At 50.0% G+C, this 15,176-nt stretch overlaps 7 protein-coding genes across 7 annotated transcripts; 5 read left to right on the top strand and 2 right to left on the bottom strand.

Annotated features, from left to right (window-relative positions):
- Positions 1–1,318: 1,318 nt before the first annotated feature.
- VFPPC_18398 (Ankyrin repeat-containing protein) lies at positions 1,319–4,261 on the top strand (the record flags this gene model as incomplete). The annotated part of the gene is made up of 2 exons (XM_018289540.1): positions 1,319–1,454; positions 1,509–4,261. 2 exons carry the CDS (start codon positions 1,319–1,321, stop codon positions 4,259–4,261), a joined length of 2,889 nt encoding a protein of 962 aa, XP_018136334.1.
- Positions 4,262–4,970: 709 nt separating this feature from the next.
- VFPPC_14902 (restless-like transposase) lies at positions 4,971–7,794 on the top strand (the record flags this gene model as incomplete). The annotated part of the gene is made up of 3 exons (XM_018292670.1): positions 4,971–5,077; positions 5,414–6,138; positions 7,169–7,794. 3 exons carry the CDS (start codon positions 4,971–4,973, stop codon positions 7,792–7,794), a joined length of 1,458 nt encoding a protein of 485 aa, XP_018136335.1.
- Positions 7,795–7,836: 42 nt separating this feature from the next.
- Positions 7,837–9,399, top strand: VFPPC_11308 (transposase; the record flags this gene model as incomplete). The annotated part of the gene is made up of 1 exon (XM_018289539.1): positions 7,837–9,399. The coding sequence occupies one exon, from the start codon at positions 7,837–7,839 to the stop codon at positions 9,397–9,399; it is 1,563 nt and encodes a 520-aa protein (XP_018136336.1).
- A 784-nt stretch (positions 9,400–10,183) lies between these two features.
- VFPPC_17032 (hypothetical protein) lies at positions 10,184–10,492 on the top strand (the record flags this gene model as incomplete). The annotated part of the gene is made up of 1 exon (XM_018294782.1): positions 10,184–10,492. The coding sequence occupies one exon, from the start codon at positions 10,184–10,186 to the stop codon at positions 10,490–10,492; it is 309 nt and encodes a 102-aa protein (XP_018136337.1).
- Positions 10,493–12,221: 1,729 nt separating this feature from the next.
- On the top strand, positions 12,222–12,613 carry VFPPC_18399 (hypothetical protein; the record flags this gene model as incomplete). The annotated part of the gene is made up of 2 exons (XM_022430016.1): positions 12,222–12,271; positions 12,316–12,613. The coding sequence occupies 2 exons, from the start codon at positions 12,222–12,224 to the stop codon at positions 12,611–12,613; spliced, it is 348 nt and encodes a 115-aa protein (XP_022285000.1).
- A 180-nt stretch (positions 12,614–12,793) lies between these two features.
- On the bottom strand, positions 12,794–13,384 carry VFPPC_11307 (hypothetical protein; the record flags this gene model as incomplete). The annotated part of the gene is made up of 1 exon (XM_018289538.2): positions 12,794–13,384. One exon carries the CDS (start codon positions 13,382–13,384, stop codon positions 12,794–12,796), a length of 591 nt encoding a protein of 196 aa, XP_018136338.2.
- A 401-nt stretch (positions 13,385–13,785) lies between these two features.
- Positions 13,786–14,901, bottom strand: VFPPC_11306 (Nuf2 family protein; the record flags this gene model as incomplete). The annotated part of the gene is made up of 2 exons (XM_022428748.1): positions 13,786–14,287; positions 14,396–14,901. 2 exons carry the CDS (start codon positions 14,899–14,901, stop codon positions 13,786–13,788), a joined length of 1,008 nt encoding a protein of 335 aa, XP_022283932.1.
- Positions 14,902–15,176: the final 275 nt, after the last annotated feature.

Raw genomic sequence — 15,176 nt, 5'->3', positions numbered from 1 at the left:
ATAGTCAACTAGTCCGACCGAGAGCCTCAGACTGGCCATCAGTCCGTCTCGCCTGGACAGACCAATCTGACAGTCCGTCCAACTGGTCGTGCCCAATTTATCAGTGTGACGCAAAAACTCCAGACTGAATTAATGATTCTTCCATGTCCTTCGGACTAGATGTCGGGCCGCGCATGAGTTAGAGGTGGTGGGTAGAGGTACACCGCATTGTCTGGACTAAACGGAATGGGAAGCAAGTCGCTAAGACCGAAGGCGCAAGGCTACTTAAAGTCTCAGGCTGTACGTACGAGTTGGCCCTGTAAAGATCGCACGCTTGTGAATGTCATTGTACTCCAACCAACGAGCTGTTGCTTTAAAGATAGCTTACACATTTGGGGGCTGGCTGGTGCCTAATGTGTGCTGCAACGTAAGTCAACCCCGCCCGCTACATCAGCTCGCCATACATCCTGTCTGAAGAGCGGTGCCGCCTTGAAACGAGGCGTATCGACAATATTGTACCGATCTGAAAGGGCCTGAAGGGCCAGCTGCGGATTTTGTTCCCAAGAGGCGGCTATACAACAACTACGAAGACCGCTGACAAAGGTTATGTGTTGCAGAATGTTGAGTGAGGGAGGGCACACTCGAGCAGCATTGAGCGTCAGGCCACTCAACGAGATCATTTGACAGCTCACTAAGCTTGATGCCGGCTGCAGCTCAACATCCCCGATGTCTCAGGAGACGACGACAGCCAAACTGGCTGGGCACCGTGCTGACTGCTTGCCGGCCAATCACAATCCATCGCAAATAAAAAGCCAATGGCAGAGCCTTCTGGCTTAAGGATGCGCGCCTAGGGGCTAGCTGAAGCTACATAACTACTTTACCTAAACCAACCCTTCCCGTCCTACATCAACAGTCTTTGTATTGTCCGTGGAGATCTGCAGGATGCTGTCAACTGTCTGTTTACTGCCCGGCGCGCGAATTCAACGGCAGATCTGCCATGCTCCAATCTCTGTTCAGGTCTGAAACGAAGACTGTACATGCTCACAAGCGTTCGTACGTCCTCAAGTGACTTTTTGATTGCACCTCTGCATTCTGGTGACCGCTAATCGCCACTTCTTTATTGCAGCAAGTCGATCTGCAGAACCGTACAGCATTGCTATACTGTCGCACAAATCAATTTCTCAGCGCTGCTCCGCTCATGATTCCATCAACATATATTTATTAATCTAATGCACCTACCATTGGGGGGTACACCAGACACAAGGGCTTCTGGCCGTCAAAGCGGCCTCAACTTCCTGAAACTCACGAGTCACGCTGGGCCATCTCAAACCTACTGACTATGAACATGGACTCATCCGTGCCAGAAGATTTGTTAAGAGACAGTTACAACCACAGTGGCTCTGGCGACATGTTTAGCGCTCCTGGCGGTAACGCGACAAAGAATGTGTATAATGGTCCCACGAATGTGTATCACGGTAAGAACGCGCGCTTCGTCAACATTTTTATTCTCGGCTCATGATGTTATACAGGCACCGAAGACCGGTTTGTTCTGCCACAAGATTGCTGGAAATCATTAGCTTTTCCAGAAATGGACAGCCGGTCCCACGATATCGAGGACGCCGCGGAGGGAACCTGCAAATGGTTGTCTGAAAACAAAGCGTACAAGGACTGGGCGGCTTCCAATCAGGCCCTGCTCTGGATCAAGGGCAAACCTGGCTCCGGGAAATCGACGTTGCTGCGGTACACTCGGAACCATGCCATGGAAGCACCCAACATCGGAGAGGAAGCCTCAATCCTTTCGTTCTTCTTCCACGGGCGTGGTTCGGAACTCCAAAAGACGCGGCTGGGACTCTTCCGGTCTCTTCTTTACCAGCTCCGCGAGATACCTAACGCACTGTCAGATGTCGTGGATGCCTTCCGACAGCGGTGCGAAACTGTCGGCAAGATAGGCGAAAAGTGGTCGTGGCACCCCGGGGAGTTGCGTAACTTCTTTAAATCTTCAATTCTGAAGGCATTAAAGACCCGACCCCTTTGGTTATTCATCGACGCGTTAGACGAATGTGGCGAAGAAAACGCGAGGAGGTTAGTTAGAGAGTTCGCGTCATTGCTCAAGTGGCTCCCCACCGAGTTGAAAGACTTCCACATCTGTTTCACATGTCGTCACTACCCAATTCTGGACCTGGATGACTCCTTCGAAATATGTGTAGAGAATGAAAATAGTCCAGATATATCGACTTTCGTGCAAAGCCAGCTGTCTCCTTTAAATGAGCAGTTGCTGTCCACGATTCCGGACTTAATTACGGAACGCGCCAACGGCGTTTTCTTATGGGCTTGGCTGGTGGTAAAGCGAGTTCTAGACCTTGACCTAGATGGTGCTGGGTTGAAGCAGATGAAGGACGCCATCATGTCGGTCCCACCGGACCTCGATGACCTATACCACGAACTACTCCGGAAAATGGGGTCGGATTCTGTGAAACTTATTCAATGGATCTGCTTTACGACGCGGCCGTTGTCACTGGACGAATTGCGATGGGCGTTGCTTGTCGACCCGGATTGCCCATGTAGGTCATTGGACGAGTGCCAGAGGGCGGGAGATGATCCAGCCGACAAGGATGGGATGAAGAGACGAGTGCAGACACTCAGCCGTGGCCTTGCTGAAGTCACCTCTGACACAGAGGTTGTCCAGTTCATCCACCAGTCCGTCAAGGACTTTTTCGTCGAGAAGGGCCTCTCTACCCTGAATTGGCCTAACTGGGTTGTGCAATACATCTACCAGTCGACGAAGGACATTTTCGTCGACAAGGGCTCATTGATCCTGAGCGACAAGGTGCGCACTTGCAGGCCAACAACTATGATCGGTCTTGCTACGGCGTTGTTGTACCTGGGCTACTTCACGAGATATCCTATAAGCTTCTTGCCGGGTCCTGTTTTCCCTTTGCCGATTGTTCTCGCAGTCATTTCAGCTTATTGGCTGAACGGTGTGCCGGTCGAGAACTTCCGAGGCAACTTTACAGTCGGAACTGCACATTATCGACTGTCTAGGACCTGCATGCGGTACCTGGCAATGAATGAGATAGCTCAGAGCAATATGCGCGACGAAAATAGCTTGAAGTCTGCCTTTCCTCTGTTGCGTTATGCTACGACATCGTGGGTGGCACACGCAAAGCAAAGCGAGCTGAGGGGGGTCTCTCAGGATGACCTCCTACGCTATTTCGACTGGCCGGCGGAAGCGCTGGTGCAGGTATGGGTGCGGGTTTACAATATAATATCGCGATACTCAGACGACCGCCCACCAGAAGGGACCAAAATGATACACGTCGTGTCGCGCTATGGGTTACTAGGACCGTTACAAGTTATACTACAGAGTGCATACCAGGTTGGCGCCGACGTCGAGCTGAAGGATAGCTACAGTCGGACGCCGCTGTCGTGGGCCGCCGAGGAGGGGCACGAGGCCGTCGTCAAGCTGCTCCTCGACAAAGGAGCCGACGTCGAGCCGAAAGGTAGCCACGGTCAGACGCCGCTGTGGCGGGCCGCCGAGAAGGGGCACGAGGCCATCGTCAAGCTGCTCCTCGAAAAAGGCGCCGACGTCGAGTCAAAAGGTAGCCACGGTCAGACGCCGCTGTCGTGGGCCGCCGAGAAGGGGCACGAGGTCATCGTCAAACTGCTCTTCGACAAGGGCGCCGACGTCGAGTCGAAAGATGACCACGGTCAGACGCCGCTGTCGTGGGCCGCCGCGGAGGGGCACGAAGCCATCGTCAAGCTGTTGCTCGACAAAGGCGCCGACGTCGAGTCGAAAGATGACCACGGTTGGACGCCGCTGTCGTGGGCCGCCGCGGAGGGGCACGAAGCCATCGTCAAGCTGTTGCTCGACAAAGGCGCCGACGTCGAGTCGAAAGGTAGCCACGGTTGGACGCCGCTGTCGTGGGCCGCCGCGGAGGGGCACGAGGCCGTCGTCAAGCTGTTGCTCGACAAAGGCGCCGACGTCGAGTCGAAAGGTAGCCACGGTCAGACGCCGCTGTCGTGGGCCGCCGAGAAGGGGCACGAAGCCGTCGTCAAGCTGCTCCTCGACAAGGGCGCCGACGTCAAGTCGAAAGATAGGGACGGTCAGACGCCGCTGTGTCGGGCCACCAAGAAGGGGAACGAGGCCATCGTCAAGCTGCTCCTCGACAAGGGCGCCGACGTCGAGTCGAAAGATGCCGATGGTCGGACACCGCTGTCGCGGGCCGTCGAGAAGGGGCACGAGGCCATCGTCAAGCTGCTGCAGCCTAACCTACCATCGTAATTCCACCTCGTTATTCTTATCATGGCATGCTACTTCGGGTCTAAGAGGATCCTTTCTTTTTCATCTCTCTGCCCTATAATAGGTACTACTATATGTGATAGTATCCGCACCACAAGTACTCTGGCCTATGGCACTGCCCTGATGAGTACTCTGCGAATACATCCATTTCTTTCTCCAAACGCCCGTTTCAATCCATCAGACCATCCAGCACTACGTCATTCATTCACGTTTACACTGAACTCCATACATACAGTGTGGAATATCGATGTTCCGGCCTAATATCTCGTTCCGAAGACTTGGTAGACGCGGTACCAACGGAGAAGATGCGGATCACCTCTGGTTCGCAGGCCGTACAGCCGTCAGTGCATCCTGGGCACTTGTCATCAACCAAGAGACATGTACAGTGGATTCAAATAAGGTTTCTCATCCTGTGAAAATACACACGACGATACCACATCCTTCACGCGGGGAATTGGCTCTGTTGCAACGGCTACGCAAGAATCTAGCCCCTTTGTCGAGAAATGCTCAGGAGACGGCCCGAATCCGTGTTTGATCTGCTGGATCACGCGATTCCAGGAATCTGACGAGGCAGCCGGGCTTCACACCACCACATCTTATATCCAATAGATTATCACCATGTCCCTGTGATAAATTGCGACTGAAACCTGACTGCATAAGAATCCAGGCAAGATAATTCAAGAAGCCAATAATGAGTTTTGATGACAAAAACATTCCATCCATCTTCCTGCCTCCGAGTACCTCGAGGTCGATGATTCGCGAGTCCGACCGCGTCAAGCGCGCCCAGCTAGGCGACCAGTATGTTACACGCAGGTGAAGTGGTGAATGATCCAAGGGCTGAGGTTCATTCTCTTCTCCGTGGCATCTATGATGTCAAATCGGTCGCGGACCATTTGTGACTTGGCGCGAGAATAATTGTTCCCCATACGCGTGCGTTCACGCAGGAGAGGTATATGAAGTAAATCGATTAGCGAAGTTGATGAGGAGATTAGCTAACATGATAACTAGCGGTAGTAATAATTGATCAACTCTCCAACACAGATCTGGTGTAGATACACGTCCGCGATATGATGAAGTATGAAAATGAGGTGGGCATAAGAAAAGATGGAAAAGGTTGATATTTGAGGTCGCAAGATTGCGGCCAATTGGAGCGCGGCCTCGCCCACCTTTCTCGCTGCGCGGGTGCCTGGCTCACCCAGCCGCGCGACACACACCTACAGGGCTCACCCTGCTCACCCAAGGTCGCGCGACGTCGCGCGATTGGGTGGAGGGGGAGAGCCAAATCCGCAAGTTCCTCGGGGTCCCCGAAGTCCGCAGACATTCGGGGAACAACATTGCAACAGAAGTCCTTTATACCATCGAGGCTTTTGGCATCGAGGAGAATATTGGGTATTTTACCCTTGACAATGCCGAGAACAACGACACAGCACTTGAGGCTATTGGCAAAAAGCTCGGCTTCAATGGCGCTCGAAGGCGAGGCCGCTGCTTCGGCCATATAGTCAATCTGTCTGCGAAGGCACTACTGTTCGGGAAGGATACAGACGCGTTCGAAGAACAACTTTCTGGTGCAGAAGCGCTGTCTGAAGCCGAATACGAACTTTGGCGACAGAAAGGGCCGGTTGGGAAGCTCCATAATTTCGTCGTGGATGTTGATCGATCGGACAGACTGACATACCTGTTGAAAGAACTTCAAGAGTACGACATATCCATGTCGGACGATCCGAAAATACGGTCAAAAAGCCCCGTCTCGGTAGTGCTAGATAACGATACGCGCTGGCTTTCCCAGCTCTATATGATCCGCCGCGCCTTGAGACTTCGAAGGTACTTCGAACTGCTAGTCGCGAAGTTCCGAATCTGGGGTAAGTTGATCCATGATCTTGCTCAAGGACATGTCCCCGCAATACTAGCATTCTCTCCACAGCTGCAAAGCGCACAATGCAATACCGGGAAAGGCGCGAACGAAGGCAGGGGAAAAGAGCAGAGACATCTTAGGCTCTAAAGTGACGCCCACCCAACACGCGACATAGCAACGACTTTCATTTTCATAACGATTTGGACGGCCTCTTCACGGACACTATTCCAACGCATGCACAGTCTTTTTTTTTTTTTTTTTGGTCGTTTACATTTAAGATTTTCCTAACGTACTCCACCACCGAGTGGAACAAACCACCGAGCGGAACACCCCACGCACAACAGACTTGCCTATCCTGATATGCTATCCTGATATCATGTCTGCTATCCTGCTATATCCGATATGATATATATCGGATATCGGATAAATCTCGTCGCCCTTATCCTGATATCATCTCTGATATCAGGATAAGATACCGGTTCTAATTGGCCCCTGGCGACTGGTCACAGTGCAATTTTAGAGCCATCGCCCCGCCAACACCTCACACAGAGAGAAGCCAAATACCGTTCAACGCTTTAAAGCATATATCACTGCATCAAGTACCAAGCTCCTTACAATATGTATTTGAGTTTAGTTAACAAGCTACATTAGAACAAATAATGCTCCTTGGCAGTGGTTTATCATGTCTGCTAAACCCGCTAAACCTGCTAATCCTGCTTATCCGATATCGTATCAGGATAGTGTGTTATCCTGATATCGCGTTAATTTATCATATCGGATATGATATCAGGATAGGCAGGTCTGACGCACAATCAGCAATGTTCCATCTTTAATCGCAGTTCCTCTAATCCCCAAACATGCAGTGTGCACAAAAAGAGAGCCAAGTAATCCTTGCGATTCAGGCTAAAAAAGAGACCCAAAGCTTAGTGCACGAGTTGCCGCAAGGACGTATAATGTAAGCCTCACAACCTTACCGCGTCGAATAAAAGGAACAGCATCGCGGCGCGATATTATAGCCAATTGTCGGAAACTTACAGATCTGGAGGAAAGTACAATTATTCAATATGTCCTTGACCTAGATTCGCGATCATTTCCTCCTCGGCTTTGTGGTGTGCGAGATATGGCTAATCGGCTGCTCGCGGATCGCGACGGGGCTCCCGTGGGACCACGATGGGCTTCAAACTTCGTCAAGCGCCAACAAGAGCTCTCGACGCGTTTTACGCGTCGATATGACTATCAAAGAGCCTTATGCGAAGATCCGAAGATAATTGGGCCGTGGTTTGAGCTTGTGCGCAACACAATCGCGAAATACGGCATACACGATGACGATATCCACAACGTTGACGAGACTGGCTTTATGATGGGCATGATCTCAACTACAATGGTCGTTACAAGCTCAGAAAGACGCAGCAAGCCAAGTTTGGCTCAGCCAGGTGATAGAGAATGGGTTTCCGTAATACAATCCATTAATTCACGAGGCGAGACTATTCCGCCATTCATCATAGTTGCGGGGCAGTATCACCTCTCCAACTGGTATGAAGTTAACGTCGGGCACCCACTCACCGGACACACCCACTTACCGGACACACCCACTTACCGGACACTAATATCGTCCTCTTTCAACACCACAACGCCTGCATTCCAACCGCGATTTCTCGCGTAATTTAATTGATATTAGAATAATAATTATGTCACTGGATTCGCAATGCCTAGCTATACGGAAAACGATCTTCAAAATGCAATATCTGCCGTTACAGGCGGGCAGTCAGTCCGAAAGGCTGCACAGCTCTGGGGAATTCCAAGGGCAACCCTTCATGACCGAATTCAAGGTGCCCAAACGCGATTAGATGCATACGAGCGCTATCAGCGGCTTTCTCGGAAGGATGAAGAGAGTCTTGTTCAATGGGTGCTCAAGCAAGCATCGTTAAATGTACCTATTTCCCATCAACAGCTACGAAGCTTTGTAATACACATCCTAGCTCAAGGCGGCGACCACAAACCTCTTGGAAAGAATTGGATGAAAGGCTTCCTACAACGGCATCCGGAAATATCAACAAGGAAAGGCAAGAGAATGGATTCCTGCCGCATCAATGGAGCTTCTGCTGATACTATCAAGGGCTTCTTTTCGCAGCTTCAATTACCAGTTGTACGGGCAATTCTACCGCAGAATTCGTACAATATGGACGAGAGCGGCATTCAGGAGGGCCAGGGCAGCAATGGTCTCGTGCTTGGAAACTCGCAAATACGGATAGTTATCAGGAAACACCCTGGATCACGATCTTGGACCACAATTATCGAGTGTATCTCAGCGGACGGCAGGGTTATTAGCCCACTTGTGATATTTAAGGGAGAATGCGTGCAACAGCAGTGGTTTCCCGATAAATTCGATAAATATCGCAATTGGCACTTTACAGCATCACCAAATGGCTGGACCACTGACAAAATTGGGCTGCATTGGCTACGAGAGGTCTTTATCCCGGAAACAACACCATCCAAGCCCTCAGAGCCCCGGCTGCTAATTCTCGATGGCCACGGAAGTCATGTTGCCGATGATTTTATGCTAGAATGCTTCAAAAACAACATATATCTTCTTTTCCTGCCAGAGCATTCATCACACGTTTTGCAGCCGCTTGATGTGGGCGTTTTCTCTGCCGTCAAAGCTAGCTATCGCACTTCAATTATGGACCTTCAATTATCGTCACATTCAACGCCCACGAACAAAATCATCTTCCTTGAATATTATTTCAAGGCTCGAGCTGCTGGAATTACAAAAAGAAACATCCTTGCAGGTTGGAAGGCTACCGGAATTTATCCTCTTAATATGAGTAGACCTCTTCTATCAAAGCTCCTAGTATCAGCTAAAATACCTCTGCAGGAAACGCCTCAAATTGATACAAAGCAACAGGAAGACCTTCTCAAGACCCCACAACGCGGCAGCGAAATTCATCAGCTTTTTCATGATATTATTGAGCCGCAGCAGCAAGACCCAACAGCCCGGCAGCTATTTCGAAAGATTCGGAAGGGAATTGACAAGAAAAACATGCAGCTAGTAAAAGCAGAACGCGAGATTCAGCAATTGAAGCATCAGATAGAGGCTTATAAACCAAGAAAGAAGCAGAAGGTCGTACATGATCCTAATAAAAAATTCGTCAACATCAAGGATGTTGAAAAGGCCCGGCAGCGCCTTGCAACGCATCTTGCAAGGCCCCCTGTTGCTAGTGACGCCGAATTTGAAGCCCTCTGTCACGAGTGGCAGCTTGATAGCTAGAAAACACCAAATATTACTATTTTCAACTAATTGTGCTAAGGAATTTGACGATATTGGAAGGCACACATTGAGGGCGAGCCCGTCCGGTAAGTGGGTGTGTCGTGCAAAAATATAGGCTATTATTACTGCTAGAGAAAAGCTAGTGGGCCTACACTTTTGCTCAGTGGTGCAGCGGTATTTGCCCGACAGGGTGTGTCCGGTGAGTGGGTGCCCGACGTTAGCGCGCTACCGAAAGATTGGGTTATCTCCACAACTCACAACGGCTGGACCACAAATGAGAAAGCTGTGGATTGGGTTCAGCATTTTGAAAGGCATACTAAGCCACAAACCCGTGGTGCATATCGTCTTCTTATCCTAGATGGGCACGAAAGCCACCACTCAACTGAATTTGAGCTATATTGCAAAGATCACAAGATCATCACAATCTGTATGCCGTCTCACTCATCCCACATACTTCAGCCATTAGATGTTGGCTGTTTTGGGCCGCTGAAAAAGGCGTATGGCAAAGAACCAGGGAGCCTTTAGAGGCGCAGGAATTATTCCATTGGACCCAAAAAGTGTCTTGTCACGACTGGATGTCAGGCCACAGACTCCAACACGCATTGAAGAGGTATTTGAGTTGCCGAATCCGTGGGCTCCAAAGACCCCAAACAATCCAACCGAGGCGACTTCGCAGACTGATTATATTAAAAAACGAATAACTCGACACCAAGGAAGCTCGCCAACGTCAATCTTGGCAGCTATGGATCAATTTGCGAAGGGTACATGCGGAATGATGCACAAAATGGCCCTATTGAGAGCTGAGAACCAGCAACTTCGGGAGGCAAATGCACTGCTAAGTAAGCGGCGTAGAGCTAAAAGATCGCGACTACGTCAAGGTGGTAGCATGACTATTGCCGAGGGACAAGCTCTCCAGGACCAGAATGACGTGGATGAGCAGATAAAGCAAGAAGATCGCCAGTTGAGAAGTCGGAAGCCTCGGGATGAGACGAAGGGTCGACGATGTGGTGTGTGCGGAAAGACCGGTCACAATGCGCGCACTTGTCAGATTGACATAGAATCATCTACAGAAGAGCGCAGCAGTAAAGATTAATTGATTTCTTTCGTTGTGGTTGTTTTTTTGCGCGATTGGTGCAAGAAGGTAGTGGTGCGTGGCTACTTCGCTATGTTGGCTACCCCGCTATGCACTCACGTTATAGTTCGCCCAGTATTTGTTCTTTGGCGCATTGCCGTCCAGCTGGCTAGGAAAATGCGGTGGGGAGCGCATGGGAGGCTACGGCCACCAACCATGCCCTGCAGCTTCGACTCAAGGTTCGCAGCCCGTATTAAAAATCGATAATGGATGAACCAAGACAGGGAAAGTGCCATGTGCAAGTGTTGTTGGATGAGATTGTTGGTCGCTGGCAGTGAATTCGTGGTTGGGTCGGCCAGTTTAACAAAGCACCATGTTGCCTGATACCCTTTGTGTTCTGTAGAGTCAGGTCCCTGGTACTCTCTGCTCCCCATTTCTCTATTTGTGCAGAGGCACTTTGAAGGAAAGCGACAAAAAGCAACCTTTCTGCACCACCCTCGGATTTGCCGGCTTCGCACGAAATCGCACCTGGCATACGCCACTGATTTGCGCTTCTGATCTCTCAGTTGGTGGCTTCATCCGTGACGTGCTTGGGCGGTCTCCAATATCGAGCCTGCAATATTGAGCTGCTGGGATTTAACTTACGGAATGCAGTCCGTCGTAATTTGTACTACCCCCGATTCGCCAATTTACAAAAGGTAGTCTGCCGCCTCCACCAGCTCTGGAGGGTGACCTTGAACATCAAGTCCAAGTTGAATCAACGCGGCGTTGGGTACCCTGATGTCTGATCTACTTCGGTAAGTTAGCCCGACCAGCAAAATGGGGTTAACTCACACTATTTGCTCCGCCATCGGCGTACGTATAACTGCAAGTATGGCGAGTATCTGGTCAGATCATGCCAGCGCTTGCTCATCCTGACTTTCTCCAGCACTTGATCTCTGGCACCTTTGTCGGGCAGCGGACCTAGAGCTTGTACATACACATCGATTGCAACACTGTCACTTCTCTTCCTCCCAGCAATCCGTCCACTTCGACGATCCGCCTTGATTCTCATTTTAAGAAACGCCATCGGTTTTGTCAGCTGGGCGGCACCGAGTCTCGATTTCAAGACCGTATCTCCATGCTTCCAGATCGTGGATTTCAGCACCCGATGTTAAGAATGAGGATCCCGAATTGAAGCATCTAATCCCTGGGATGGGACAGTGTAGACAAGAGTTCCGTGCATGTGTGCGAGCCACCGCCGCTTAAAAATGTGCTATTTAACCTTATACTCCACGAAACAATGCAGCCCCTTGGCGCTTATTCGAGCCAAGGTCTCACGAAAAAAAATCTTGCGTAGGGTTGCGTAGGCTAGAAAATCTATTCGGAACAATTGTCCAGCCCTGCTTCTCTCCCGAAATACCCATATTCCCACCTCTCCGTCCCCTTAAGGGAAAAGAGTTAAAAGAAAGACCGTACATCGTGGATATTCACCATGGCCAGGCCTTGTGCGCCAAAAGCTGAACAATGTTACGTGCCGCATTTTCTAGGTGCAGACAATCGTAGTTTTCCCCTTGCCATAACAACACACTATATATTAGCAGATGCTATTAATACTTGAATTCTAGACCAGTTGATGTTACACTGGTTTGGCCTGCCATGTCTGTGACGGTCGGGTGAGGTGCAGGTGTCGCCCCTCATACGATCGCCCCAATGTGACGAATTAAAGCTCGGTTCAGAGGAGAGTACGTACCAGAGCATCTTCAAACCGATGTGCAAGACAGGCAGTCTGAATTCGGCGAGCTCGGCAGAAGGCGTACAGCCGTTGACGAGGAGATACGGCTTGATCTTCTTTCCACTAACAGTCAAAACCAGAACCATGAAGAGGAGCCTAGGATTCGATTACTGCAGCTTTCAGAGCAAGCGATTGAGAAACAGAACAGCGTCAACCAACTCACAACTCTTCATCGACAGACACAACAGGAAACGCAACGACTGGACGAGGAGCGACAAAGGCTAGGGTCCGCGGTGGACGAACTTACTGTGAATAAGAGTCAGCTAATGGAGGAGGAGCAAGCTAAAGCAGTGTCTTTGGCAGCAGCGGAAAGTGAAGGGTTTTATTTGCTCTGCAAGGAAGCCGTTTCCTGGCTGTCTCTCATGTGAATGAAGTATAGACTTAGCCTACAATCTTCTCTCCCAGCTCATCAGGTCTGTTTTGTGTTAAAGCAGTATATCATTGAGCACTCTAAACTAAAAAACCACACAACATTGAATAAATAGGAGCTGGTCTCTACTGTTCCATCCCATTGAGATGCCATTGTACTGGATGTCAAGCTGATGTGTTCAGTGACTAGATGCATAGTCGTCGTGTGTAGCTTCTATTTCGTCCCAAGTTCTGGTCCAAAGAGCTGCGAACTGCTTGATTGTCTCCTTATCCTCCTCGGAGAGCTGCTGCAGCGCATTCTCTTGCTGGGCAGGTTCGCTCAACTTGTCTTCGGGGACCTGACGCGTTTCTTCCACATCATCCAACGTAACGTCAGCTTTGGCACCCTTTTCTGCTTTTTCTCTGTCATTATCATCTGCCACGCCTTTAAATTCCAACAAATGCTGGGGAAGGTCATTATGTTCTCTGGCGAGTACGTTCAGTTTTCCTTGGGTGACCTGAAGCACTGTTTCCGCTTTGTCCAACATGATATCAAACCCCATCCGCCGCGGTTTCCGCTTTCGTGCCACTTGGTTTGCGGAATTGTACTCCCGATTCAGCTTCTCAAGCCCAAGTCTTTCCCCAGTCTCTATTGTGGTGAAACGAGGCATTCGGCGTCCGTCTCCCGTTCGTCTTACTACGTTTGGAGGCACATGGATACAAGGTAGCATTGGGAATGGTCCTAGCTGCAGTTTGGAGGGTTCGATTAATCGTTGAGTAGCCTGCACCATAGTCAGTTTAGCATGGTACTGAAGGGTTTGTCATGTTTGGTGAGGTATTTAAGTAATCTAGGTGTGGGCTATCGAGTATTTGGTTACGATGGATCTACGGCTCAAAGGCTTGAGTACGACGGTTAAGGTCGAGATTTGAGTTGCGAGATTTGAGATGCGAGATTTAAGACGTGAGATTTAAGATGCAAGATGGCGAGTACGATTTTGACAACACGTGGCAGCTGCGGTCGAGAGCGGAGGATACAGTGCCTGGACAAAAGTGACGATCCACTCCACCACACGCGAAAATCGCGATATTAGTTGCGCCATAAAAATGCCGCATTTCTCGGCCAAATCTACGTTTTTTATTGGAGTTCAATGTGCGTCGCATTCGTACGAATCCCGCGATTCTGTCGATGCATTCAATACTTTGTATACCACCCGTTGTGTGCGATGACGGCTTCGAGCCTGCGAGGCATTGACTCAACAAGCCGTTCCATAAGCTCTTCTTTCAAATCCTCCCAAACTTCAATTGCGGCCTCACAGAGCCATTGTAAGCTATCGGCATTCTTTGGAGCCGCTGCTAGTAGCGGATAACGCTCGTAAATGCCTTCTTTTAGCATCTTCCATAGGTTTTCAATAGGATTAAGATCGGGCGAGTATGGCGGCCAATCAACAACTTCGACCCCATTTTCTAAAGCCCACGTACGCAACCACTCTTGCACTAATCGAGCTGAATGTGTAGATGCATTATCTTGAGCAAATATTACACCAGGTTCGCAAATTGTTGGAAGCTGATCTTGAAGGCATTCTAATATACGGCGGCTTGTGACGCCGCCTCCCGGTGAATTCGGGTCCCCAAGCAATGGGTATAACGATGTACGATAGTTAAAGCAAAACGCGCCCCGGAACATTTGAGAATGCCTTGTTGGCTTAATTCGAGCCTGGACTTTATCATGATCTAATCGATGACCCTGTACGAGGTTAGATTATTATATAATTTACGTTGAAAAAAGTCATACCGATTCATGCCAAACCCACTTTACACGCCCTCCTTGGCCACGCGCGATTGTGGTCTCGTCGTTGAAGATCCAACGCTTCCAATAGCTGGCAGGTCTTCGTACGTGAAGCCTAGCAAATGCAAGCCGTTTTTCAGCCAATCTAGCCGTCAAATGTGGCCGCTGGAGGGCACGGTTGTGCTTAATACCTTGCTTTTGCAACCATCGCCTTAAGGTCCTTGTAGATATCGTCAAACCTGCTTCTGTAATAATCTCTTGTAGCTTGATTGAAGGGAACCTTCTGACGGCCAATTTGATGACTCTCCCGTCCCTTTCAGAGACTGTGGGTGGGCGGCCAGACCGGCCGCAATTATGTGCGCTCTGTTGCACACGATATCGCTTGATGATGCCGGATATGGACCCTCGAGGAACTCCCTCATCATTTGCGATCCTGCTGTACGAATTGCCCGCAAGATGGCTCATGTAAATCCTCGTACGCTTATGAGGACTATATTCAAGCCTCGAGTCCGTAGTGGTCATATTGACAGAGAAAATTACAATTGAAGGGAGACATACGATTGAAGAAAAACGACGCGTTGACGCGAATCGCGACGATGTGGGGGTTTGGATCGTCACTTTTGTCCCCCCACTGTAGCTGGAGCGTTTCATCAGCTGAAGACTGGGCCTGGAGGTGACTGGTCTTGGAGGTGACCGGTCTTGGAGGCGACTGGTGTTGGAGACGACTGGTACGGGACGTGCACCAGCGCTTAATCCATTATTTGACCAACCGTATTGGCCAAAGCAAAACGGCGCTA

This window comes from Pochonia chlamydosporia (assembly GCF_001653235.2).
Source record: "Pochonia chlamydosporia 170 chromosome Unknown PCv3seq00015, whole genome shotgun sequence".
NCBI classification, from domain to species: domain Eukaryota; kingdom Fungi; phylum Ascomycota; class Sordariomycetes; order Hypocreales; family Clavicipitaceae; genus Pochonia; species Pochonia chlamydosporia.
The sequence above is the reverse complement of the archived record's forward strand: the minus strand, read 5'-3'. Positions and strand labels throughout refer to the sequence as shown.